This window comes from Chelon labrosus (genome assembly GCF_963514085.1).
Source record: "Chelon labrosus genome assembly, chromosome: 7".
Lineage (NCBI taxonomy): Eukaryota > Metazoa > Chordata > Actinopteri > Mugiliformes > Mugilidae > Chelon > Chelon labrosus.
This window is the reverse complement of record NC_140343.1, coordinates 19978702-20006084: the sequence shown is the minus strand read 5'-3', so window position 1 is coordinate 20006084 and position 27383 is coordinate 19978702. Positions and strand designations below refer to the sequence as shown.

General features: G+C 42.5%; 3 protein-coding genes across 4 annotated transcripts; 1 reads left to right on the top strand and 2 right to left on the bottom strand.

Moving 5' to 3' along the window:
- The first annotated feature begins 1176 nt into the window (after positions 1-1176).
- Positions 1177-6943, top strand: dcun1d4 (DCN1, defective in cullin neddylation 1, domain containing 4). 2 transcript variants are annotated; one of them, XM_084548013.1, is made up of 11 exons: positions 1177-2065; positions 3378-3448; positions 3549-3588; positions 4208-4295; positions 4499-4587; positions 4694-4764; positions 5629-5720; positions 5863-5971; positions 6356-6460; positions 6557-6659; positions 6759-6943. In XM_084548013.1, the coding sequence occupies exons 1-11, from the start codon at positions 2047-2049 to the stop codon at positions 6812-6814; spliced, it is 843 nt and encodes a 280-aa protein (XP_084404139.1). In that variant the 5' UTR covers positions 1177-2046; the 3' UTR covers positions 6815-6943. The 2 variants fall into 2 exon arrangements, with proteins under 2 accessions (XP_084404139.1, XP_084404140.1); XM_084548014.1 differs by lacking the exon at positions 1177-2065 and adding an exon at positions 2081-3049.
- A 2213-nt stretch (positions 6944-9156) lies between these two features.
- On the bottom strand, positions 9157-18625 carry lrrc66 (leucine rich repeat containing 66). The gene has a single exon (XM_084547730.1). It carries the CDS (start codon positions 17490-17492, stop codon positions 9258-9260), a length of 8235 nt encoding a protein of 2744 aa, XP_084403856.1. The 5' UTR covers positions 17493-18625; the 3' UTR covers positions 9157-9257.
- Positions 18626-21655: 3030 nt separating this feature from the next.
- Positions 21656-25484, bottom strand: sgcb (sarcoglycan, beta (dystrophin-associated glycoprotein)). The gene is made up of 6 exons (XM_084547655.1): positions 25462-25484; positions 24205-24414; positions 23885-24070; positions 23583-23774; positions 22987-23118; positions 21656-22908 (listed from the first exon to the last, which is right to left on the bottom strand). Exons 1-6 carry the CDS (start codon positions 25474-25476, stop codon positions 22708-22710), a joined length of 936 nt encoding a protein of 311 aa, XP_084403781.1. The 5' UTR covers positions 25477-25484; the 3' UTR covers positions 21656-22707.
- Positions 25485-27383: the final 1899 nt, after the last annotated feature.

The window sequence follows — 27383 nt, the reverse complement described above, 5'->3', positions numbered from 1 at the left end:
CTTAGGGGTATTTTATTCCATTCCTCAGTACAGAACCGCTTCAGTTCTGAGATGTCGGTGGGTTTCCTCACATGAACTGGTTGCTTCCAAAACATTTCCATTGGATTAAGTTCAGGACTTTGACTTGGCCACTCCAAAACATTGATTTTGTTCTTCTTTAACCATTCCTTTTGTTAGAACAACTTGTGTGCTTGGGATCATTGTCTCACTGCACGACACAGTTTCTCTTAAGATTCAGCTTATGGACAGATGTCCTGATTTCCTTTTAGAATTTGCTGGTAATATTCAAAACTTATTGGTTTATCAATCAGGGCAAGCCGTCCTGGCCCAGATGCAGCAAGCCGGATGATCAACAACAAATCTTTTTCTGTGGTCCTGAGAAAGTGCCTTTGTCCGTGCCATCGTACACTTCCACAAACATGTGTTGTGAAGATCAGACTGTGACAAAGCCCTGACTTTAAAAACACAAAGCACCTTGAAATGAATGAAGTGAAATGAACCTTTGCAACCCACTTACCTTTGCAACTCAGATATGTAATATTGGCTCATTTTTCTGAATAAGCATATACGCAGGTATAACATTTCCGTCTCATTTGTTTGACTAGGTTTTCTCCGTCTACTTTCGGGACTATCTGGAATATTTTGAGTAATTTTTATGCCGAAATGTTTTAAAGGCCAAGACTACAGCAGCGTTTTTTAGTGCATGGAACATAGACGGACGTGTTTTGTCTTGTGGCCTTCATCAGGGTCATCAGCTGTGGGGGAGTTGTTCCATACACCACAAGTGCTGCTGGAGTCTTGACCTTTCTACACTTTCTTTTCTTCCTCCATGCGCCTGGGTATCAGGTGAAGATGTGCATTTTTTTTTTTTCTGTGCAGAAATGTGGAAAATCCTGAACGCCACAAATCTTTTTTACTATGCGTGCACATCCAAGAAGGCAAAACTGGAGTAGTGGGTGTCTGATTTTCTTTATTAGGTCACAGCTTCCATTTGAAAGGTTTTAGATCCTTGCTCAAGACACCTCGGCCATGAACAGAGAGGAGATTGAACTCAAAGCTGCTTCTTTAACCGATATTCCAAAGCTCAAAAAATAAATAATAATCCATGTACAGAGCAACTATGTAATATATAGTTTTAAGCCACACTGCATCATTAACCCACCAAATCATGATATGTATTGCATGTGAGCTTTAATCCTACCTGATAATTCAGGTGCAACATTTCTTGCAGTTGTATGCCCCCACTGTGAGCGACTGCTGACCAGTATTGACATAATAAGAGCAAACAGTACTCTACTTCTGCAGGCACCAGCAGATACAGTAGAAACTGTGATATAGCTAGGAGTCAGGAGGCACTCAGTGTAGGAGTCAGTGCAGTGGACAGCCAAGCAGGCGGCTTAACCTGCTGCACCTTGAAGGTAACATTTACTTACTATCACCTGTAGTAATCTGTGGGGCTCCAGTTCTGGTCTGTACTAGTCTGGGAAAACGACGTAGGTGCATTTTTATCCGCTTGTTTTGTTTGATAACTGGTCTTTCTGGTCACCTGACAATTTGGGAACATGGTCGCTAAACTTCTTCCTACCTCTACCAACTGCTGGGAGAAAGGCCAGAGAAGGTGTAGTTACGGTAGCCTGTCCTCGCACCACCGCAAAGTGGGGGGTAAATCACACTTACAAAACGACAGCCTTCGCTCATATTAAACGGACCCAAACAGGTATTTTTGTTGAACTTATAACTAAAACGACCAATCAGATTTCGTCGTGGGCTGGGTTTAGGCCTGCACGAGGAAATCCCGGTGATTGACGTGCTCGTAGCGCGGCCTGTTTGGGTGCTCCGGCCAATCACATCCCTGAATGGGAGGAGTCTGCTTCCTGTTCCGCCTTCTCGGGACATGACACGTCGGTCAGCCAATCACAAGCGAGCAAAGGCGGAGACTAAATAAACTGAGCTTCAATCATCGTCTGTGGGCGTGGTTTGCGTTGACAAGGCCCGCCTATTGGCCGGTCTGCGGACTTCCCACAGACAGTTGTATGTTTCATAAAAATGCACTCTGATGCGGCAAGTAAGTAGTAACGTTATTGAGGCTTCTGTGCATCAAATGAGGGCCTTTCGCGGATGCCACGGCTTGTGTCGGAGACAAGCAAACAGACGCGTTGTGTTTCTGCATCTCCTCTTGTCCCGTGGTGGTGTGGGGTTTGATGAATTCCGTGCTATTTGCTGGTCTCTTTGTATTTGCCAGTGCTGTGTTGGGCGACAACAAAGGGAGGATTGCTAGTGTAATTTCAGTAGTTCTGGACATGTAGGAGGTTATATTTGACACGGCAGCTATTCTGAAGTTCGTTTTTTGTGTTGCGTTAGCAGTGCTCGCTTAAATGAAGCCGAGATTACTCAAAACGAGAAGGCTTTCGATGGTAATCGGTGGGCTCTGGTCTTCATTTTCATAATTACTGATGATGTACTTCGCTTTACGGCTCAAACTTTGCATCAGCGCATTGCCTTTGTAAATCGGTCAATTTTCTGGTCAGCTGCGGACTGTTACAGAGAATGAAAATTGTGACGCAGTTGTGTAAAACATCTCTCATTGCCTGCTGGAGCAGCGCTGTCGGGATTTGCGGCACCTACACCAGCTGCTGCAAAAATGTCTGCGCAATGCTTTTGCGCTACTCGGCATGCAATGTTGGATTTTTTTAAACAATGTAAAATGCATTGAATCAGTTGGGGTAAATGTTGGGGGGTAGATGGGTCTGAAAGAAATAGTTGTTTTGCTCAGGCATGGGAATTGTAGTTTAGTATCCCAAGCGGAGGCGAGCTTTCAACGGCGCCGTTAAAGGAAATGGACTACAACGCCCATACGCCCAACTCTCTAGATACTTTGTAAACTCTGTGCAAGTTGCGCGTCTGCACTGCTATTTTAGGTATGCAGCTAGTGCTATCTGCTCGGCAGTGTGTTGGTTTGTCTGGGTTTGGCCTCTAGAAATAAATGAAAAGCTCCGGTGATCGTTGACAGCGTCTGAACGGGAATGCACAGGAGGCATTTGGCGACAAGGTAACATGCATGATCGGATATTTTCCAGTTCCCATGTCTTTTCGAGGAATGCAGAGAGTCACTCCCTCATTCGTGAGAGGTTTTCTGCCGTTTCTCTGAAACGTAAACCCTTGAACTGGAAGTCACGAGAAACTAATGTATACGTCGTGTAGTGTTTATTGCTTAGAGACCGAAATTACTCTGGATTTAAGGGTCTGGTTGGTGCTATCGTACTGTCACCTTCTTGTACCCTTGTGCTTATATTAGCATTATGAGCAGAGGGATGTGTATTTTGTTTATTATCGCTTTAGTTTGCATTTTTGATGTTGTTGTTTCTCTGTGGAAATAGATTTTCAGCTCAATTCCCACTTGAATACACTGGCCAGCATCCATAAGATCCACCACACCTTGCACAGGCTGGTAAATACATACTAACACCATGTATTCTACTGTAGTGTATAAATGTGGGTCAGTGGGCTCTGTGCAGTGTTGTCCTGCTCACAAGCATCTGTCTTGACAGAATCTCACAGAAGACGTTGGACAGGATAGCCACCCCTCAGGTAATGATGTGATTTTAATAGTCAACACATGACAGTCAGCCACAACATTAAAACCACTGAATGGAAAGGGGGATGACGTTAATCCTCTCTTTTTACGGTGCTTTGTTCTGCTGGTAACATTGAAGATTTAACTCTGACATGCATCACCCACTTAAACATTGTTATCAGACACACATAGGACAACAGCACTCCCCTATGACAGAAACCCCCTGCAGCAGGACAGTGTTTCCCACCACAACACAAAAACTGCTCGGGAAGAAGCCATGTTGTTGTCCCGGTCTCCACATGCTCCAGATCCCAATTTGACTTTGTATCCGTGGGACGATCTAGCGCCGCAACCCACTGCTATCAACTTCAGGGGTACCTCCGGACATCCCTACAGGTCCCTTGTCAGTGACCTGGCTGGTCAGAGCTGTTTCAGCAACAATGGGGACCTCAAAGCAATAGTCAAGTGTTTTTTTTTTTTTTTTTTTAATCTTTTGGCTGCTCGTTGTAGAAACACTACTATCGTTATCCATAGAGCCATGCATAACCTGCTCTGTTCTGTATTAGACTGATACATTAATTCTGTTCTTGAGAACACTTGCATAACCTTTGAATTTCTCTTGAACTTCCCCAGCTTGCTGCTCCAGAGCCATGCCTCCAAGGAAAAAGAGGAGACCCTCTGCTGGAGATGACATGTCCGCAAAGAAAAGTCGCCAGGACAGGTGTGTGATCAGTTTGTTAAAGATGAGATAAGTGTGGTTTCTAATTTGTACATGAGCACTGTATGCACTTGTGCATTATGACGATATTTTCCGATTAGGAAACCAGTAATAGGAAAAGCCTTTTAAAATCATATAAACTGCTTTTACAGTTCTGACTCAATATTTTGCTGAGCAAAAAACTCAAACTGTGTTTTCATCTGCAGCGTTTTCAGAAAACATGAAACGTCACAAATCCGCGAGGAGGAGACATTTTCTAGTAAAAGATGCTTGGAGTGGTTTTATGAATATGCAGGTGAGCAGTTGTGTCACGTTTTAAATTTCTTTTCAAATTCATAAATCTGCTTAGTTCGGCATGTGAAACTGATGCTACATGTGGCTTCACGCTTTGTCTCAAACAGGCTGTGACGATGTGGTGGGCCCAGAGGGCATGGAGAAGTTCTGTGAGGACATTGGAGTGGAGCCAGAGAATGTGAGCAGATTAACTTTTTCATATTTAGTTATTTTAGCTAACTGAAAAATGTTTTTTCACCATTTGAGGTTAACTGGCCTTATTTTTTTGACATCATCATCATCATCCCCTTCTCCTACTTTGGCCTTTGGCACCAGATAGGGAGAATTATTCCTACCAAGTGTTTATCTTGAGGCACCAAACTTCGACTGACCCTAAAGCTTAATTTACAGTACCGGAGGTGTGTCTGTATTGTTACGTCATTACGCCACCAAAACATTAGGCTGCGACTGGCCAGTGGTGTTGAGTTTCACTCTACACTTCACACAGTGGCAAGTGGAACTGATCAGCTCATGTTGAAGTTAATAAATGCGGATCGACCGTTACGATCCGTGTCGCCAAGACGCGTAGATACATTTCTGAAGAGGAGCTATGCTGTAGCTACGCATAGCTATGTGGCGTGGTACTATAAATTGCGCATTAATGCGTAACAAACCCACGACGGGTTTGTTACGCCGTTAAACAGTAGCAGCACTGTTTGCACATTTTACTTTTAAGACAAATAAAAACAGAAAAAAACAATAACTTGGAGTAGTTGCTGAAGCAAACAGGTGGCAGTCAAAAGCATTCAACATTTGGAAAGACAGTCACAGCAAGCTGGCTTTTGCGACTGTCTATTAGCCTGGCGTAGCCTATGTTGTTGGCCTCCAGGCTAACAGGCTATTGCAGGGGCTATTACAGCAGATAGATGGTACACATTAACAACACAGTATATAGCTGTTGAAAAACAAGCATTTAAAGAAATGCATGATTATTTGCAATTTTTTTTTTTGTTTGGCAACTATCATCTAAATTGTATTTTATTATGTTTTGGTTTGTGCCCAGGTGGTGATGCTGGTTCTCGCTTGGAAACTGGATGCCCAGAGTATGGGATATTTCACTCTGCAGGAGTGGTTGAGAGGCATGGGCTCACTGCAGTACGTTTAAAACTGTTTTCAACATCGGTTATTGCCCCACTGGGTTTTCTCTGTCTTGAATCATGTTTTTTCAAGCATTATTCTCAGGGGAGCCTGCGGTTAAGTGTAGAGCATGTCTAAGGAACTTTTCTGCCGTTGTCAGGTGCGATTCCACAGAGAGGCTGAGGAACTCGCTCGACTACCTGAGATCTGTCCTGAATGACAGCACCAGTTTTAAGCTCATTTATAGATATGCCTTTGATTTTGCTCGGGTGAGTCAAGCAGTCTTTTCTACAAGGAAGTCACTCATTCATTTATTTCAACTAAATGAAAAAAATAAATCTTTTTGGAAACTGTTACACCATACTGAAATACTTAATACTGGTGTACTCCTGCTGTTACTAACCTTGATTGATTAACCTTGACTTGGAGAGGGAATGCACTTAGCAAGTGTTTAGCCTAATTACATACTGTAGCTTTGGTTCAATAGGTTCAATCATTTAAGGCATGCAACTCACTTATATATATTTACATTAACTGGAAAAGTAGGTCACGCAGTAATTCACCCTGTTTTGTGGAACTTAACTGCATTTAAAACAGAGGTTGATTTTTCTTTCCATTGATTTCATGCATTCTTGTGTTTTGTGATTGGACAGGAAAAGGATCAGAGGAGTTTGGACTTGAACACAGCCAAGTGTATGTTGGGGCTTCTTCTGGGAAAGACGTGGCCCCTGTTTCCTGTGTTTAATCAGTTTCTAGAGGTAAGCATTTGGAAATTTGGTTTGAGCTTGGATACGGCGGTTGTACTTTGAAGCTCGTGGTGTGGTAAGCTAAATGATCCATGTGTTATTTTTCAGCAATCCAAGTACAAAGTCATCAACAAAGACCAATGGTGCAATGTTTTAGAGTTCAGCAGGACAATCAACCTGGACCTCAGTAACTATGATGAGGACGGTGCCTGTGAGTGTGAACACAAACTGACTCATAAATATGACGGCATTTCCGGCTTCGGTTGAGTTTTCCAGTTTATTCTAACCTCCGTGTCATCCTTTTTATCAGGGCCAGTTTTGTTGGACGAGTTTGTGGAATGGTACAAGGAAAGGCAGATGTCATAGCTGCTGGTGGAAAATGGAGGAAAAAAAATACAACTGTGACCACGATGACTCTGAGAATCAACAACCAATAAGTAAACAATACAATAACGGTAAAGCAGTGACAGTGGGTGCTTCCTTGTAAAGGAGGGATTCGGGCTGTGGGTGGGCTAGGGTGGGGGCTCTGGGTGTGCAGCTTGGGTGCATGCTGCCCAGAGTGCGGAGGCGGAGGGCTGTCATTGAGGACTTATGTTCCCTGCCGAAGTTGCATAGTGGGCAAGCTTGCAGCGGTCCCCAGTGGCATTGCTCTCTCTCACTGTGACCTGTCATATTGCTGTCTGTGTTAGGAATAACATGGTATCATATATGGATGACGGAGGCAAAATGATATTGTGTGGGAGAACCACTCCTCACCCTTGTCTTCAGCACAGAGAAACCAACAGAAGTGACCATTCATGCATTGTGTTTGAGTCTTAAGCAGGGTCACTTTGACCTGGGCACATTTAAGTATTATATATCTGTGCAATGAACTTGAACTTCTCTGGACAGATGGCAGTAACTATTGTTTGTCATATTTTGAGTTTGATAGGAATATTTCATGAAGCACACTGTGTCAAAAGGTTGATTGCAGGTTTCTGACGCCTGTGCTGTTTACTGTTGATTTGTGCCAGTTATTTCTTTTCCCTCCAGGTTTTGTACCCTCCTGCTGTTTTGCTCTAGCTAATGCTAACCATTTGCAAACCCCTGCAAAGGCTTCAGGCCTCACAACACCAAACAAATCAGCATTGCTGCTTACTAACTCTTATTACAGTACAGCGGTGAGCCACTAGTGCTCTGATCAGCATTTATTGGTCTGATGGCCAGTTTATGTATCTACGTTGTGTAGGTAAGAGTATTATCGTGCCTCAAAACATTGAAGTCACTTTGTGTGTCCCACACACATACCAACAAACCCAAATGTATATACACATGTGAGAATACATGCCACACACGCACATATGCACACAGACACACACTGACTGGTCAGGGATTATTTCAGGATGAATTCAGACTGTTTGGGCTGTGTTATAAGTTGACATTGATCTAGTTGGTGTCCATTTTGTCTTGATATCTGTTTGTCTTCCTTCGTCCACTGATAGTTTCAGGTCTCCTCTTACCAGTAGCATCTCCCCCAACACTGACAGTGTGAATATAACTGCAGTGGAAGACCAGTGGCCCTCTCAGGACGAGGTCCCTTAGGTGTGAGTAGTATGGTAGGTTTGCTCAAAGCATTGCATTGTACCACCAGTAGGATGTAATCAGAAAAGTGGACACTGATGGTTTGGAACTGTGTTATGATGCTATGCTGTTCTTTTCGCCGAGTAAAATGTTCTCGTAACATATGTATAAATTTTTGTCTTTGGCTGTGATGTGATGCCGAATTGTCAGAAGATTTAATATTTGCATGCATGCTCCAACAGAGCCTTTTTGTGAATGGATGAGAATTTTTGAAAACATTTTTCAAACGTGTTTTTTTTTTTTTTTTTTTTTTTTTTTTTTGTACAGGAATTTGTGCAAGTGTTTTGTGCTTAATTTGATATACACAATCATGACATTTTGGTTCAGATGAAAAAACATGATTGTGTTTATTAAGACCTGGAACACACCTGTAACCTCACGGTGGAACAGGAGTTACCTCCTGCATTTACCCCCATCTTACACATCCGCACACATGCTGTGAAGCTCAAGCAAGCTGCAGCCAGTACACAGGATAGAATTTTATTTATTGCAAATGCATAGAGTAAGTTGTTTTGCAACTTTTGCACCATACTGTCAAAATACACACAAATTTGTTAAGAAGATGATACACATCAGCCTTCAGTGACATCTACTGCAGGTGAAAACTACATCTGTTGTCATTACAATGCATCAACCATCAGCATAAGATTGAATTAGTTGTTGGATTGCTTACCAAAAACTGTGTAGATCAGTGTTCTAGTATTCTCCCATGATAATGCAGGAGGATGAACAGCCTTGTCCCAATTGTATATATGTATGTAAACTATGTTAAGTGTCTATATGTCTGTTTTCACTATAACCTATGTCTATATACATAAATAAAAAGGTTTATTAACTTACTGGCTTATATTTGGGCTCTTTGGTTAATAGTTTGTCCTAAAGACATAATTCCCTTTGTTCTTATTGGCATTATATTAAAACACAGCTTTATTAAAGTCTTTAAATTAGTCTTAATAACTTTTAACTTTTAAGGATACTCATTAAAATTGTTAACAAGAAGACACCTTTAGAAAAGTGATTTACAGAAAGAAGATAATGAAAAATAAATGGTGTCTTCATTTGATTTCATGTGTAATACTTGGAAAAAAGTACATAACGCACAACATTAAAATTTTTCATTGCCCCGTTTAAGATCACAGAATAAGGCTAATAATTTGCTTGTTTGAACGTATATGGGATGAAGAGACATTTAAACGTCAGTGATCACGTTTGAAGAGTCAAAGTACAGAGTTAGGTTTTCTGCTGTAAGGGAAGAAGGATCAGATTCTTTGGTGTGTCTGCTTTGCTGCTGAAAGGATTTGTTGTCTTCCCACTCTTGCTTTTTACTGCTCTGAAGAGATCGCCATGTGAACCCCACCTCCTCATCTGGTAGAGGTGTCACTGGAATAGGAGGTGGGGCCGCCTGATGCGGTTCAATATTTCTAACGTCATGCCTCCTGTAGCTGGGAATACCGTACAAAAAATCTGTAGCTCCTCTCTTTTCTACTGAAGCTGAGGAAATACGTAATTGTGCTGATGGCAGTTTGGACATTGGTGTGATATTTGGCTCAGATCTGTGATAATGAAAATCTTTGTCATCTTGTAGACCACGGTGATCAAATGAAGGAGATGCACTCGCATGTAAATCTTCAGTATCCCACTGTTGTCTCTTTGTTGACATGGCTTTTATGGCACCGAGACCTTTCCTTTCCTTTCTGTCCTCAGATACAAGCTGTGAAATCTTGTATGTACTGCCAGGTGAGTTGTCAAGGGAAACACCTCTACTAGCATTGAGAGATGAGTATTTACCATGCAGTACTGCCATATCTGATGTCCTGCTGTCTTGCTTTATTTTAACATCACTTTTACTGCTGGCAGAGTTGGAGGAGTAAGGTTTGGGAAGTAGCAAAGCAGTATGCTTAGGCAGTTGAGATGATTGGGCTGCATTAAAACTTCTTGGAGTGGAGACAGAAGGGTCAGATAGATGACCGGTCCACTTTATCTCGGGTGGTAGGTCCACAGTGTCCTGTCCAATCTTTCTCTTTATTTTATCGACGAGGCCCATACTGTGAACTCTCTTTGAGGAAAGAGATGCACTTTGTTCTCCCTCGTGTTCTTGAGCAACAATCCTGCTGCTGGGGGAGACATAACTCTCAGGGGTTGATGAAGCTTTAATGATTAAACGCTTGTAGGTGATTGGAGAGTCATAATCTGTGATTCTTGACATGTGTGCTGCATGTCTGCTTTTTGTTGTAGTGTGTTCTGTCACATCATTGTCACTGTTGCTGCAGGAAGATGGGTAATTATTTGGTTCTGGTGTCGGTGCCTTGATATCGAGACGCCTTTTAAGACGAGGGACACCAAGACTTAGGTCAGGAACTCGGTGGTCTATCTCATCCTCACTGTTGCTGCTGGAGGAGGAATCGGACGGTGAATCAGGAGCCTTTTCACTGACCGTGTTATACCTGGGGAGGCTGTAGTCTACTCCTACACCCCTACTCTTTAGTCTCGTTGTGCTGCTTTTACTCCCAGTTGGACTTTCACTGATGGGAGACTTGGGTGGAGGTGATGAGGGCCCATCAGGTGCCTCGTGTGTGTGTGAAGAAATGTCAAGACGCTTTCTGAAGCGGGAAATACCAAGATTCATTGTGGCCCAGCGTGACTGCAGCTCTGGATTTATCTCTTCATGGATGTTGTCAGTTTTTGGTTTATTTTTCAAGTCATCTGACAGAACTGTATATTTTTCTAATTTGATGTTCTGCTCTGTTTTTGGACTGTGAGGAATGTTGATCACTGGGACATTTGGAGACTGTATGAATTTTTTTACTGAGGCCTTTGACATGACAGGCGATCCCATTCCTATTTTATCTTTGTGGTCTTCATTTTCATCCTCACTGTCACTTGTGGAAGAGTTTGATTCAGACTGTCGAGAGCCTAAAGAAGCTCTGCCAAGATCTGGTTGCCATGACGGCGCTTTGTTATCGAGGCGTCTGTTGATGTGTTGTATATCAGGGTTTCTCTTATCCAATGTTGTCCCACGTTCACTTTCATCACTGCTCGAGGATGACTCAGGTAAAGGTGCCTTTACATCCAGACGTCTTTCGACATGGAGGACACTGCTGAGGTTCACTGCAGGCCATCCTACATCTGCATGTGGTTCAACTGTTAATGGGGGGTTACGTAAAACTTCTATATTGTCCTCTTGCTCATCTGAACTGCTTGATGAGGAAGAGGGACTGATTCTGTGAACTTTTTTTCCTGGGCCGTGACTTACTGTTTGGGACACTTTAACTGGAGGCCTTGACAAATGGACATCCCCTTGTCCCTGTGTCTTTATACGCATTGTTGCTTCATCCTCGCTGTCACTACTAGAAGATGAATCAGAGGCTGATGATGGTGCTTTGATATCCTGACTCCTCTTGATGCTTGTAGTATGCTCAAGATCCATGGTAGGCCACTGTGTTTCTGGGTTAAGACTTGTGGTTGGAGATACTTTAACAGGAAGCCTTGACATGTGTTCTTGTGTCTTCACATATCTTATGGTTTTGTCCTCACTGTCACTACTAGAAGATGAGTCGGAAGCTTGTGATCGTACCTTGACATCCAGACGCCTCTTGATGTGAGGAATATGCTGAAGATCAACGGCAGACAATTGTGTTCTTGGGCCATGACTTACTGTTTGGGACACTTTAACTGGAGGCCTGGACAAATGGACATCACCTTGTCCCTGTGTCTTTACACGCATTGTTGCTTCATCCTCGCTGTCACTACTAGAAGATGAATCAGAGGCTGATGATGGTGCTTTGATATCCTGACTCCTCTTGATGCTTGTAGTATGCTCAAGATCCATGGTAGGCCACTGTGTTTTTGGGTTACGACTTGTGGTTGGAGATACTTTAACAGGAAGCCTTGACACGTGTTCTTGTGTCTTCACATATCTTTTGGTTTCGTCCTCACTGTCACTACTAGAAGATGAGTCAGAAGCCTGTGATCGTATCTTGACATCTAGACGCCTCTTGATGTGAGGAGTATGCTGAAGATCCACGACAGACAATTGTGTTCCTGGGCCATGACTTGCTGTTTGGGACACTTTAACTGGAGGCCTTGACAAATGGACATCGCCTTGTCCCTGTGTCTTTATATGCATTGTTGCTTCATCCTCGCTGTCACTACTAGAAGATGAATCAGAGGCTGATGATGGTGCTTTGATATCCTGACTCCTCTTGATGCTTGTAGTATGCTCAAGATCCATGGTAGGCCACTGTGTCTCTGGGTTACGACTTGTGGTTGGAGATACTTTAACAGGAGGCTTTGACACGTGTTCTTGTGTCTTCACATATCTTTTGGTTTCGTCCTCACTGTCACTACTAGAAGATGAGTCAGAAGCTTGTGATCGTACCTTGACATCTAGACGCCTCTTGATGTGAGGAATATTCTGAAGATCAACGGCAGACAATTGTGTTCTTGGGCGATGACTTACTGTTGGGGACACTTTAACTGGAGGCCTTGACAAATGGACATCACCTTGTCCCTGTGTCTTTACACGCATTGTTGCTTCATCCTCGCTGTCACTACTAGAAGATGAATCAGAGGCTGATGTTGGTGCTTTGATATCCTGACTCCTCTTGATGCTTGTAGTATGCTCAAGATCCATGGTAGGCCACTGTGTTTCTGGGTTACGACTTGTGGTTGGAGATACTTTAACAGGAAGCCTTGACACGTGTTCTTGTGTCTTCACATATCTTTTGGTTTCGTCCTCACTGTCACTACTAGAAGATGAGTCAGAAGCTTGTGATCGTACCTTGACATCTAGACGCCTCTTGATGTGAGGAATATGCTGAAGATCCACGGCAGACAATTGTGTTCCTGGGCCATGACTTACTGTTTGGGACAATTTAACTGGAGGCCTTGACAAATGGACATCGCCTTGTCCCTGTGTCTTTATATGCATTGTTGCTTCATCCTCGCTGTCACTACTAGAAGATGAATCAGAGGCTGATGATGGTGCTTTGATATCCTTACTCCTCTTGATGCTTGTAGTATGCTCAAGATCCATGGTAGGCCACTGTGTTTCTGGGTTACGACTTGTGGTTGGAGATACTTTAACAGGAGGCTTTGACACATGTTCTTGTGTCTTCACATATCTTTTGGTTTCGTCCTCACTGTCACTACTAGAAGATGAGTCAGAAGCTTGTGATCGTACCTTGACATCTAGACGCCTCTTGATGTGAGGAATATGCTGAAGATCCACAGCAGGCCATTTTGTTCCTGGGCCATGGCTTACTGTTTGGGACACTTTAACTGGAAGCCTTGACAAATGGACATCCCCTTGTCCCTGTGTCTTTATGTGCATTGTTGTTTCATCTTCGCTGTCACTACTAGAAGATGAATCAGAGGCTGATGATGGTGCTTTGATATCCTGTCTCCTCTTGATGCTTGTAGTATGCTCAAGATCCATGGTAGGCCACTGTGTTTCTGGGTTACGACTTGTGGTTGGAGATACCTTAACAGGAAGCCTTGACATGTGTTCTTGTGTCTTCACATATCTTATGGTTTTGTCCTCACTGTCTCTACTAGAAGATGAGTCAGAAGCTTGTGATCGGATCTTGATATCTAGACGCCTCTTGATGTGAGGAATACGCTGAAGATCCACGGCAGGCCATTGTGTTCCTGGACCATGACTTACTGTTTGGGGCACTTCAACTGGGAGCCTTGACAAATGGACATCGACCTGTCCCTGTGTCTTTGTGTGCATTGTTTTATCATCCTCGCTGTCACTACTAGAAGATGAATCAGAGGCTGATGATGGTGATTTGATATCCTGACTCCTCTTGATGCTTGTAGTATGCTCAAGATCCATGGTAGGCCACTGTGTTTCTGGGTTACGACTTGTGGTTGGAGATACCTTAACAGGAAGCCTTGACATGTGTTCTTGTGTCTTCAAATATCTTATGGTTTTGTCCTCACTGTCTCTACTAGAAGATGAGTCAGAAGCTTGTGATCGTATCTTGACATCTAGACGCCTCTTGATGTGAGGAATATGCTGAAGATCCACGGCAGGCCATTGTGTTCCTGGTCCGTAACTTACTGTTTGGGACACTTTAACTGGAAGCCTTGACAAATGGACATCCCCTTGTCCCTGTGTCTTTATGTGCATTGTTGTTTCATCTTCGCTGTCACTACTAGAAGATGAATCAGAGGCTGATGATGGTGCTTTGATATCCTGTGTCCTCTTGATGCTTGTAGTATGCTCAAGATCCATGGTAGGCCACTGTGTTTCTGGGTTACGACTTGTGGTTGGAGATACCTTAACAGGAAGCCTTGACATGTGTTCTTGTGTCTTCACATATCTTATGGATTTGTCCTCACTGTCTCTACTAGAAGATGAGTCAGAAGCTTGTGATCGTATCTTGACATCTAGACGCCTCTTGATGTGAGGAATATGCTGAAGATCCACGGCAGGCCATTGTGTTCCTGGACCATGACTTACTGTTTGGGACACTTTAACTGGAAGCCTTGACAAATGGACATCCCCTTGTCCCTGTGTCTTTATGTGCATTGTTGCTTCATCCTCGCTGTCACTACTAGAAGATGAATCAGAGGCTGATGATGGTGCTTTGATATCCTGACTCCTCTTGATGCTTGTAGTATGCTCAAGATCCATGGTAGGCCACCGTGTTTCTGGGTTAAGACTTGTGGTTGGAGATACCTTAACAGGAAGCCTTGACATGTGTTCTTGTGTCTTCACATATCTTATGGTTTTGTCCTCACTGTCTCTACTAGAAGATGAGTCAGAAGCTTGTGATCGTATCTTTACATCTAGACGCCTCTTGATGTGAGGAATATGCTGAAGATCCACGGCAGGCCATTGTGTTCCTGGACCATGACTTACTGTTTGGGACACTTTAACTGGAAGCCTTGACAAATGGACATCCCCTTGTCCCTGTGTCTTTATGTGCATTGTTGCTTCATCCTCGCTGTCACTACTAGAAGATGAATCAGAGGCTGATGATGGTGCTTTGATATCCTGACTCCTCTTGATGCTTGTAGTATGCTCAAGATCCATGGTAGGCCACCGTGTTTCTGGGTTACGACTTGTGGTTGGAGATACCTTAACAGGAAGCCTTGACATGTGTTCTTGTGTCTTCACATATCTTATGGTTTTGTCCTCACTGTCTCTACTAGAAGATGAGTCAGAAGCTTGTGATCGTATCTTGACATCTAGACGCCTCTTGATGTGAGGAATATGCTGAAGATCCACGGCAGGCCATTGTGTTCCTGGTCCGTAACTTACTGTTTGGGACACTTTAACTGGAAGCCTTGACAAATGGACATCCCCTTGTCCCTGTGTCTTTATGTGCATTGTTGTTTCATCTTCGCTGTCACTACTAGAAGATGAATCAGAGGCTGATGATGGTGCTTTGATATCCTGTCTCCTCTTGATGCTTGTAGTATGCTCAAGATCCATGGTAGGCCACTGTGTTTCTGGGTTACGACTTGTGGTTGGAGATACTTTAACAGGAAGCCTTGACATGTGTTCTTGTGTCTTCACATATCTTATGGTTTTGTCCTCACTGTCTCTACTAGAAGATGAGTCAGAAGCTTGTGATCGTATCTTGACATCTAGACGCCTCTTGATGTGAGGAATATGCTGAAGATCCACGGCAGGCCATTGTGTTCCTGGACCATGACTTACTGTTTGGGACACTTTAACTGTAGGCCTTGACAAATGGACATCCCCTTGTCCCTGCTTCTTTATGTTTATTGTTGTGTCATCCTCGCTGTCACTACTAGAAGATGAATCAGAGGCTGATGATGGTGCTTTGATATCCTGACTCCTCTTGATGCTTGTAGTATGCTCAAGATCCATGGTAGGCCACTGTGTTTCTGGGTTACGACTTACTGTGCGAGGTACTACAGTCGGTGGACTTGACAAGTGTACATCCCCTTGCTTGTGTTTATGTTTCATAGTCTCATCACTAGAAGATGAACTGGAATCTGGTAATGGAGCATTGATATCCGAATGCTTCTTGATTTGGCCAACTCTGCCTTTACTGTGTTCCACTTTGATGTCTGTGATTTCTGCTTCACTCTCACTGGATGAGGATGAATATATTTTTCGTGGAGAAGGCACTGGAGTATCCAGACTCTTACTATGATCGTCTACACCCAAATTGACACTGCGCCACTTGGTTCGTGGCATGGGTTTAATTTTCTCTCCGATATCCCTATCTGCTGTCACTCTGGGCTGAGTTTCTTGTTTGGTTGTGGGCAGCACTAGCTCTTCATCACTGTCACTGGAATCAGAGGAAGAGGAGTGATTTGCTCTCCTGTTTGGCCAAGGCCTTCTTGGATCTACATTCTGGTTTTGCTGTTCAAAGCTGGCCTCCTGTTTAGTATCCTGGTAAGGGTTCACAATGTATTTTGTAGGCTCATCGTCACTAATATATGAGCTGGAGCTGGAGCTGGAGCTGGATGTATCATCCCTCTGTTTATCTGAAGTGGGTGCCACAGTACGTTTTGGAAGATTAAAAGACCCGAAGACACTGCTGGACCTGGCAGAAGGGCTTTGAACAGAATCACTAAATTCAAATAGTTCTTCATTCTCCTGCTTAAGATCTGGGTCTGTGGGGTTTCTGCTATTGCTCTCACTATTGCTATCGCTATTGCTGTCTATTGTAATTTGGGGCACTCCAACCTTTCTAGGTTTAGAGACGTCAGCTGTCTGCTGAATGGAGTCCTCCACCAGCATAGGAGACTGGGGCGTTTTATGGCCTCTCTGGGTCATTTGACCCACTTCGAATGTATTTTCAGATACTGAGGAATCTGAGCTTGATGACAGGCTTCTCCTCTCCTCCAGCTCAGCAGGATCTGGGATGTGGTCATACTCATACTTTTCACTTCCGGAATCTCCAGCAGTATGCTTATTCTTCTCAGCCGTTTCAATTTCAATCCCTGAATGATTGTCAATGCTTTGCTGACCGCCACTGGCTACAGTATCATAATAGTCCACATTGTTGTCTTCTTCAAAGTCCACAGCGGTAAATGTGACTCTCCTTTCTCTGTGAGCTCCTAACTCACCTGGTTCTTCACTATCGAAGTAAGCCTCATTGTCATATTGTCTTTGCTCGTCAGATGAAACACTGTTAGTTGCAGAAGAGCTTTTCTTCTTGGTGGCCCTTCTCCAAAGAACATCAATGCAGGGTCTGGCTAAGACGCCAAGGATAAAGGCTACGAGAAATGTGATGAAAACAGACAGACACACTGCCAGCACCAAGTCACACTGTGCAGCTCGCAGATTTCTCTCTTCACCCAATTTGCTTAGAGTACCTTGTGGGATTATTTGTTGACTGGCTCTGGGTACACTTCTAGGCCTTCTTCTTGCACCTCCTATTTTACTGATTTGGAGATTATAAACAGACACAGCTTGTTGCTCTTCAGACATACACACATACAGTCCTGTGTCTTTCTCTGCGATGTCACTGATGAACAGACCAGCCTGAGTAGGGTTCACAGATGCTTGACCATCGGACGTCCACCACACTGAGTCTACAAAAAAAGACAACAGTTGTATGCAGTTGGACAAACCTACAAGTATATATGAAGCTCTCTTACATAATTTGGAATTTGTTACCTTGTTTAGAGCAAGTCAGCAGTATCTCAGAGCCGCTATAGATCGTCACATCTTGGTGGAGGTCTGGGCCATTGTCAGTACTGAAGCAGTTTAGGTCGTCCTCCTCCAGCTGAATTAGTTCCCTGCCTGAGAGAGTGGCAGGTGAAACACACGCCATCTTCCAGGCCTGCAGGCCTAGGCTACTGTCATAGACCATCCGCCTTCTTAGACTGCGCATGCTGCAGTCACACTGCCACCTGTTTCCAGTCAGCATGACGTCCGCTCCAATGTTACGCAGATTGAGGTACATCAAAGGATGGATGCTTGTCAACATGTTGAAGCTCAGATCAAGGACCTTTGAGTGAAATACAATATTAACATCCAGTTCAGACATACTGTATAGATTGTTGCTAAAATAATAAAAAGAACGACACCAAACTGCAAAAAATTACCCTGAGCCGGATTAAATCCTGGAACATTTGTGGATGGAGACTTGTGATGAGGTTGTGTTGTAGGTTTAGTTCTTTTAGCTGCTGAAGGTGTCTAAGCTCTCCTGGTTGCAGAGTTGAGATCCTGTTAAAGGAGAGCTGCAGAACCCGTAAGGAATCCATACTCTCCAGCCCTGGATGACAGAAAATAGGAGCTGTAATTAGAACTCAGCAATAACCATGACAGGTTGGCTCCTTCAGACGAGCAATGAATGTGTTGAAACATTGCAAGTTTTCAGGAATAATAACAGGTCAGGCAATGTCTCTGCTCTATATTGTTCACTGTGATTTGCCACTGCTTATTTTTAGCTAGGATGTCAATTTGTTTGCAGGTCTAAGGTATTTTCAGTTCTGATTAAATGTGCAGCTCATCCTGGGAATATGAGTCTATGTTGTCTTATTTTCAAAGCAAACACTCTTACAATATGACTAATTAGATGCAAAGATTTTTCTGCTGTCTCCTCCTTTTCAGTAGCCTGAGATAATCTCCCGGAGACTGAAGTAAGACACTGTGGTTCTCTGCTTCATTAGAGAGGCACTGAACGTACTGTGATCTGAATACCAAACAGGGCCGAGTCTATGACCGTCAACACAGCTCTTGCTTAGGAAATGGGCTGTCCCTGCATGCCTTTAAAAGAACCATGGTGAATGCCGTTCTTTGAGTCACACATGTTCAGCCAAGCAGAAGGAGTACTGAAACACATCCCGATGCAGGAGAAAATGTAAAAGTTACATGTTTACAACTTTATTGGAGCCACTGGAATGTCAATAAAAACTGTGACTGACTACAGGCTGTACAGTGTTGTTATCTGAGGAGGTGTAATCATTTCTGCATGGGGCAAAGTACTGGAGATAAAGGATGTCAGTGGAGGGTTTGTTTCGGTGACAGAATACAACTAAAGAACGGAAACAGTAATCATAGTAATAATTCATATGCTTATTCCTCGATGGACTATGAATTAGACCTCCAATTAACGGTGAGGTGGACCTATCTTTTCAGTGTGACTCATGGACATTTCCCAATGACATTCCAGAGGGCAATTAAAGAAGGGTGTCATCTGTGCCCCAACTTCACTATCAGAGTGGGACCCTTAATCAAAGAAGCACTGATGAGTAATTTATATGAGGGAATAGTTTCATCACAGCGTCCAGACTCCTGCGTTGTGATTCTTGTGATTAGCAGGTCATAAGATAATAAATGGGATGGGAGGGCCCCCATAAAAATTCTGATACTCAAGTAATTCAATATAATTTTTTTCTTAGTGAAAATATGAAACCCCAGTCAATAATTTTAGCACTGATGCTTCAACCCCAATGCCAATTTACATGTACAGTACACATACATATGTCATGGACACACATCCACAGGACAAATATGTCATGTAACTATTTAACCTTTGAACATACTGGGTGTGGTCTGTAAGAACACAATTCAAGGGTCCTGTTTGAGTTCCTAGTCATATTACAACTGTATTGATCGTCTCATGTCTTTGGGGTTATTTGATCCTGCAACGTCTTATACAGTACATGTGTATAGACGACAGCAATGGAATGTAACTTCTACATTAACACAGTACAGTTTAGAAGTACTTTTCGTGAATTTTACTTCACTTCATACATAGATTGAATTGTATATATACACAGATCAGCCATAACATTAAAACCAGACAGGAAAAGTAAATAACATTGACCATCTTGTGACAATCCAGTGTTCTGCTGAGAAACTTTTGGACTTGGCATTCGTGTGGGTGTTACTTAGACATGTACCACCCACTCTGACCAGACCAGTCACCCCCACCCCATAGCAGTGACACAGCCTGACACAGACACACACACAAAAACTCTTTAAGAACAACTCAAAAAACATGAAAAACAGCACAAGGTGTTAAGCAAGCCTCCAAATTCACTCGATCCTAAATTGATCAAGTGTCTGTGGGATGATCCACAGAGGCCCCTCCCCTCAATCCATAGGAACCAAAGGCCCCCACTAACAACATTGTGTTGTAAGACACCACATGACACCTTCAGAAGGCCCATGTCCATTCTCTGATGAGTCAGATCTGTTTTAGAGGCACAATGGAGACACAGACATTCTGACTGTTATGTACAAGTCCTCCTGTTTTACAAATACTGATACTACTTTTACTTCTGTCAGTGCTCCTCCGCGACTGATGGATAAGGGCAAATTTGATCAAACTCATAGATAAACATGTTTAAATTAAACATGAACATTGAGTGGGGGAGCTGTGGAGTAGTGGTGAAAGAAGAAACTTTGGCATCCCACTATGTCCATGGCTGAGGTGCCTTCCGTAAGCTCCTAACCCCCAAACTGCACCCCAGGGGCACATACAAGTGGCAGCCAACTACTCCGAGTGTACACACTACTATGTGAACGAATGGATGCATTCACGTTTTCGAATTGAATAATTTTTTTGTGTTGAATGGAAGTAATGTTTATTCATGTGCAGTGACTGTGTTTTCTTTATGGGCGTGTGACCATATCACTATGACTCACCCTCTGGAAGGTGCGTTAGCTGATTCCTTTCAGCAGATAACAGCTGCAGGTTAGGGGCCCAGGATACACATCTTCGTCTGCTCCGAGGGCCTAAGCGAGGTCCCTCTCTTAGATTGTGACCTTCAAACTTTCTCTCGATGCACAGAGACAGGTGTGTGATGCTGTTGTTTCCCAGCCATATACTCCTGAGGCTGCCATACGGCCGGTGGAGCGTTACAGAATCGAGGAGGTTGTGAGACAAGTCTAACTCGGTGACAGAGTCTTGGATGTGCTGCGGCACAGAGGAAAATCCGGATGAGGAACAGTTCAACACGGAAGCTCTCTGACAGGTGCAGGACTGCGGACAGGCGGCTGAGGACGAGGAGCAGCTGAGACCAGAGGACACAAGCAGCAGCACAGCAGCCAGGAATGGCCCCTGTGACACTGCCATCACAACCTGTCCTGAAAGTAACAGAAAAATCACAAATGTGAGTTAATACATAGGTAATTAAGATTCATTTTATTACAAGGACATGTTTAGATCAATCACTAACTTCAGCGCTAAAACATCCAAACCTATACATGAAATTATTACATTAAAAAGGTTGATGATGGACAATAATACAGTACATCGTAGTGTATACATTAGATGAAAACTTTAAACTCACCTCAGTATTCACTCCTCGCCAAGAGCACAGGAAAACTTCTTTTCACTCCCACAGTCCTTCCAACTTTGTCTCCAGCGAGCTCCGATCAAAGTCTGAAGTATATTTCGCTGCATCTAGCATAACATGCACCTGCCCCAAGATGGCATTCAGGGCTTCATTTAATGATTTACACGTCTGGTTAATGTCTTACTGTCATTGTTTTCCTACTGTGTATGGCAGATAACTGATCCTGAAGGTTTATGGCGTCACATTCTATTAGATAAAAAAGATGCATGATGAGGTGCAGCCTTCTTTTATGATTTTAAATAACCATGTAGACTCTTGAGAAATGTACTGACACTGAGATAAGAAGTTGCACATGGCAACACGTTTCTTTATTGAAACAAACATCACAATGAAATGCTGGACAGATTTTCAAATAAGGCAGATTGACATTTTTTTTTGTTTTGGTCACAGGCATCAAGTCTGTGCCCTGAGAACAACTACTACAAATGTTCTCAACATGACTACTGTTATATAACAGACAAGACAATCCAATCCAATGTAAAGTACAAGTCAAATCTTTTATATTATATTGCACAAAATTCAAACCACTCAATACGGTAGGCTTCACCCCAAGTTACTGATTATTTAAGTTCTTGACATTTAAAAACATTTGCATTCATCTGTAGCATAATTTAGTGTTCACTCTCATTCAATGTGTTTCTGTTCTGTTTCTGTTTCTGTTTCTGTAAAAAAGCTTTTGCATGAAATGATATATAATCCCTTGTAAATCCATTGGCACGTGCATGATGGACAGCCCAAAGTGTGCAAAAAGACATCTACTCTACTTTAGCATTATTACTGTATATTACAATTTACTCCAATTTATTCTGTGCATGTCACTTGCAACTATTACAGACGTCATCATTATGTAGTGTCTCACACATGTCAGTTAATGTGACAGAGTAAACACACAGCTGCCATGAACGGCAAATAATATCTGATACAAGCCCCATTCAGGGTTTGCGTATCAATAATACTGGATGGTAAGGCAAAAAATAATACTGTGAAAATCACCATTAGGCAGTAAACCACAGTTATCATTAATAAATATAGAAGTAATGTGCACTGATGTGTATATTTTAGAGTTGGCAATTCTGCAGAGCAATGAAATTACTTACAGTTAATATCTTTGACCAAGTGGCAATGATCTGTTGCACAGTCTGTGTTTGGCACAGACATAATAAGAAAAACCTAATTTGCCAAGTAAACTGTTGAGGTATTATTATGTGCATTAAGATTGCCCCATAGTCTGCGACTATACACTATCCAAAAAGAGCTCATTTGTAAGTGATTTCACTGACTTAAGTGGTGACAGAACGTAGGGAGATATACAGTAATTTAAGATTCCAGTCCTAAAGAGCTTTTCCACATGGATTATCTGATGTCTGGCAGCCCATGTTGACAAATTTCACCAGCACACGGAACAGAGTCCCATCTTCACACATGCAGAGCTTGTACCTCTCCAGACCGTCGTTGAAATACAAATCCCCAGCAGGGTTAGGGATGCGTGTAGCATTGAACATGACTGACCCATTGAGGACGATGCTGTTCTCCTGTAAAGAGAAAAATCTGTAACTCATTCATCTTCTATCTCATATCTTGATCAGCTCTAGGACACGTTTCTTACTTACAGCCCTAAGCTCGATGTCTCCACCCATTTTAAATTCCACAGTCCGTCCCATGATGTTCACACCCTCGTTACCACGAATGATGGCCTTGCTGTCTCCCTTAATGTTAAGGTCAGATGCTGCACTGCTGGTGATCTGGATGTCAGAGGAAAGATATGAGATCTGTTTGTAGCCAGTGCAATAAAATGCAAAGAAATGGCTTAACACTGAAGTTAATTTGCTGGTAATCACATCAAATACACCACACATTTTCTCCACTGAAATATTTCAAACCTTTATCCCTGTTAAAAGCATTGCTTTGGGATGACAGATCTTCTTGAAACTGTATTTATCAGCTTAATTTTCTGTCAGGTCTTCTCAGGCTATGCTGAACTGGGGCACTCCTAAAGAACAAACTTCACGTCTCTCCAGACATTCAGGTTTTTAACTTGTACTTAAGTTAAGCCACCTACAAACATTTAGCTATTGAATTATTAAATACATTGTATCACATTATCATTACTTTTTTTTTTTCCGCATACTGACGGCACTTTGTGCACAGGTTATAAAATGCTGACATGATTAATGAATTACTTGTTTATTTGAGCCATTATACACACCCGTTCTGTGGAAGCTTTTTTAACACTGAGGACTTTGACTCCTTTGGGCAAGTGAAACTCATGGTTTTCAAAGTCTGTGCTGAAGTATGTGTTTTGTGTTCGAGGGTCCGTGAAAGAAATGCCGACGTCACTGACAACTGAGGTCTTGTCCTTTTCTACGCTCAGCTTAGTGTTGCCTTGCTGGAACACGACCTGGAACGACACATGTGAAAAGTTCTGAAAGTGTGCAAACAGTGGGTTGTTTTGTCTTTAAATGCTCCGCCTTCGCTGTATTTGCTAATGTATTCTCTCGTGTTTCTCACCGGGTTGTTGTTGCCCACAAAGACCAGGTCCTGGTCTTTACGGCCTCCTACTGTGCTCTTGTGCAGTGGGTGAACAATGCCCATGTCTGCTTTCTGCTTGAAGCGCAGCAGGCCAGACTCATGGAACTCCATGCTGTCGCACCCGTTCGGACCGATGCGGATCACTGTCCATATTACCAGAGTGATCTGAGGGACAGCAGAATCCAGTGTGAGTCTCATTTCATCATCAACATACAGCGATCCCAGTGCTTTCATTACAATTTCAAGAGTGTCAATGAGGACGATCCACGTAAGAAAACATTAAGGTTAGAAGTACTCACAATGAGGTTAATTAAGGCAAGGAGGAAGAGGAGGACGATGATGAAAACAGCCATGTTTCCCTTGCGTCCCCTCAGCCCTGTCTTATGAAGGCGCTCCTCTTCTATGGGTACATAGCCTGCTTTGAAGTTACTGTTGTGTTCCTTGTTGATACCTCGTCTCTCTATGGCCTTCTCTCTCATGGACTTCTTCACTGGCCCATTGGAGCTCTCCTAATAGGAAAAATGATCAGTAATTAATCTTAATTACATATCCATCAAGATTAACAATTTCCTTCCAGAAATCTACAGCAATCTGGCATAACATTAAAACCACCTTCCTAATATTGTATAGGTTTCCCTTGAGCCTCCAAAGTATTTCTGACTCATCATAGAATGGACATGGGTCTTCTGAGGGTGTCCTGTGGTGTCTGGCAACAGAATGTTGTTAATGGGGGTTTTTGGGTCCTATGAGTTGAGGGAAGTGGCCTCTGTGGATCAGGCTTGTTCAAGTGCATCTCACACATACTTGATCAGTTTCGGATCTAGTGAATTTGGAGGCATGTGGAGGTACATGTCTAAATAACATCCACAAGAATGCCAGGTCCAAGTTTCCCAGCAGAACAATGTGTTGTCATAAGATGGTCAATGTTATTTACTTCTGCTGTCAGTGGTTTTACTGTTGTAGCTGACTGGTATATTTTTACAGACAAAACAGGCAGAAAGTCAGAGTCAAACACGGCAGTGCTTTCATGTTTTTCTTGCCATTTGTGTGAATTTCTTGACAAATCTCCGTTTTGTGTCAGTAGCTGTAACCACCGTGTAGTTTCAGTTCCAACTTAATCCAATGTCTCTGCTTCGGAATGTATCTGTTAAATGCCCTGCGACAGCCTGTCTGTGGCCATAACTAAAAATAAACTGCACTCATCTTGGCAGCAGATAAAGATTAGCTTCGTTGTTGTTCATTATTGTACCGCTTATATGCTATTTATACAGGTCAGATTACTTCGAGGTAAAACAGGAGGTCAGTTAAAAAAGCATTTTTTTTATAATTTCCAAGCAAATTCTACGTTACCTTTAACAAAACGGAGGCCACTAACGTTATTTATTACACTGTCATTACCACAGGGCACAAAAGAAAAAACGTCCAGTACGTTTGCATTAATTATTTTACGTCATATTTTATATCACTCATAGATATACAGCAGTTCTTGTTTAATAATTATTAGCAAGAAACGAAGCAGAATGCAAGAATAACAACAAATACAGAACATAACGGACCTGTTCGGACGCCATGTTGACCCTCCCTCCTCTGCTCGCAGCGACAGGGAGCGTACCACTTTTTCACAGCTGAAGGAGAACAAATGGTTGTGGTTTTGAGATGCTGACTGCACGATACTGACTTGTGTGACTTGTGAAGAAACTTGCCCATTCTTAAAAAGAATTATCGTAGTCCCACAACCTTTAATTTAGTCTTTGCGTGTACAAAAAAGGCGACTTTGCGACTATATCTAAAGATGGTCCATTCCAAATTCAACCATCCAATGACGGAAAGGTCCTAAAATAGAAAAAAACACATCCATTCATTTTTCCATAGGTAAACTGCCAATTATATACACAAAACGTCCTTCTTAATTAATGGTTAATGCTTAAGAATAAAATCGAAACGTTAAATATATGTTAGCATAAACTGAGTCTATAAATAACATTTATAGATGTTTCCCCATTGTGGGACAAATAAAGTTTTTTTCTTATCTGATCTTATAATGTTTTTTCCCCCCCAGGAAAACATTGTATATTAGGTATTTATAGAGTGTCCTTTATAGTGGACAACGGGTTTCAAATTCTTTCTTTTCTTGTCTGATCCGACCAAATTGTTGCTGCAATATCAGCAACAACAACTAACACAATTATAGAGTTAATTAAAAGTGATCGTGCCAAGAGCAATTAATGTTAGCAGTTAAATACATTACTGTGATCCTGTTTTATCTGTTACTGCTCTTACTACTTTATGAACAAGTTGAATGATGATGTGCATACATCCAAGCTAGGAAGCCGTGCCTTGTTTTATTTTTTTCTTGCCTCTTCTTTAAAGCTCAAGATTCATCACTACTGTCGAACAAGTACAATAATATCACATTCATGTATTTAACTGCCAATCTTACATGTTGCTCCCAACCTAAATAGGATCACAATGGATGTGATACAATTTCAATTTTCAAACAAATTTTCAAATTCCATCTGCAGTTTTGAGTAAAACTCTCTCTACTTCTGTCAAATTACTGTCTCCTGTGACACCATGAATTTTAAATAAAAACAGATGAATTGAGTCCCAGTGTCCACCACAGGGGACATCAACAAAAAGTATACTGCTCTGTGGTTAAAATGTTGTGCATGTGAATAAAACCTGTTTGAAGGTTAGCTAAAACCCTTTTCTAACTAAAACATATCAAATATCCACTTGGAACCACGATAAATGTATGTTTTTCAACTATTTACCTCTCTTGGTCCCATAAAATGTGGCCAGTGAGATGTTGGCCATTTTGAGAATGCAGAACTCCTTTTGCACATGTAACACCCCATCCAATGATATACCACTGGAAAGGCCAGCATACAGTCTACATGGCACAACTCCCTATCTTGTATATTTATTCTTTATATTATCTTTATATTATACTTTGTCTATATATATTAATAATTCTCACGTCCTCTTCAGAGGACAAAAATGAAGTCCCAGTAGGCCATTAGGATCTAGAGGTTAAAGAACCAGCTTTGTTACCATTAGGTCACGGGTTCGATTCCCTCCTTGTTCATGGCTCAGGGGCGTTTAGCAAGCACATAAACCCCCCAAACCAAACAACTGCCAGGGCGCCTTGCATGATTACCTGCTACAGAAAACAAAATCTTGCATGTGCACATACTGCATATATCCAACACTGCCACTTACAGGCAGAGACATCAGCACCTGTGCTTCTGAGCCCCTCTGCAGGCGTGTGGTTTCGTTTGACAGTATGACATTACAATCGTATTTACATAACAGGAGAGTTTCAGAGCCGTGCACACACTTTGACACGAGTAATTTATTTAAAACACCGTGTGGTTTGGTTGTCGACTCGTACCCTCGCTTGGTTACCACAACCGAGGCGGTGCTTGGCATCTGCGTCGTAGGTGGACAAAGCTGACAGGACAGGAATTTTAACTGC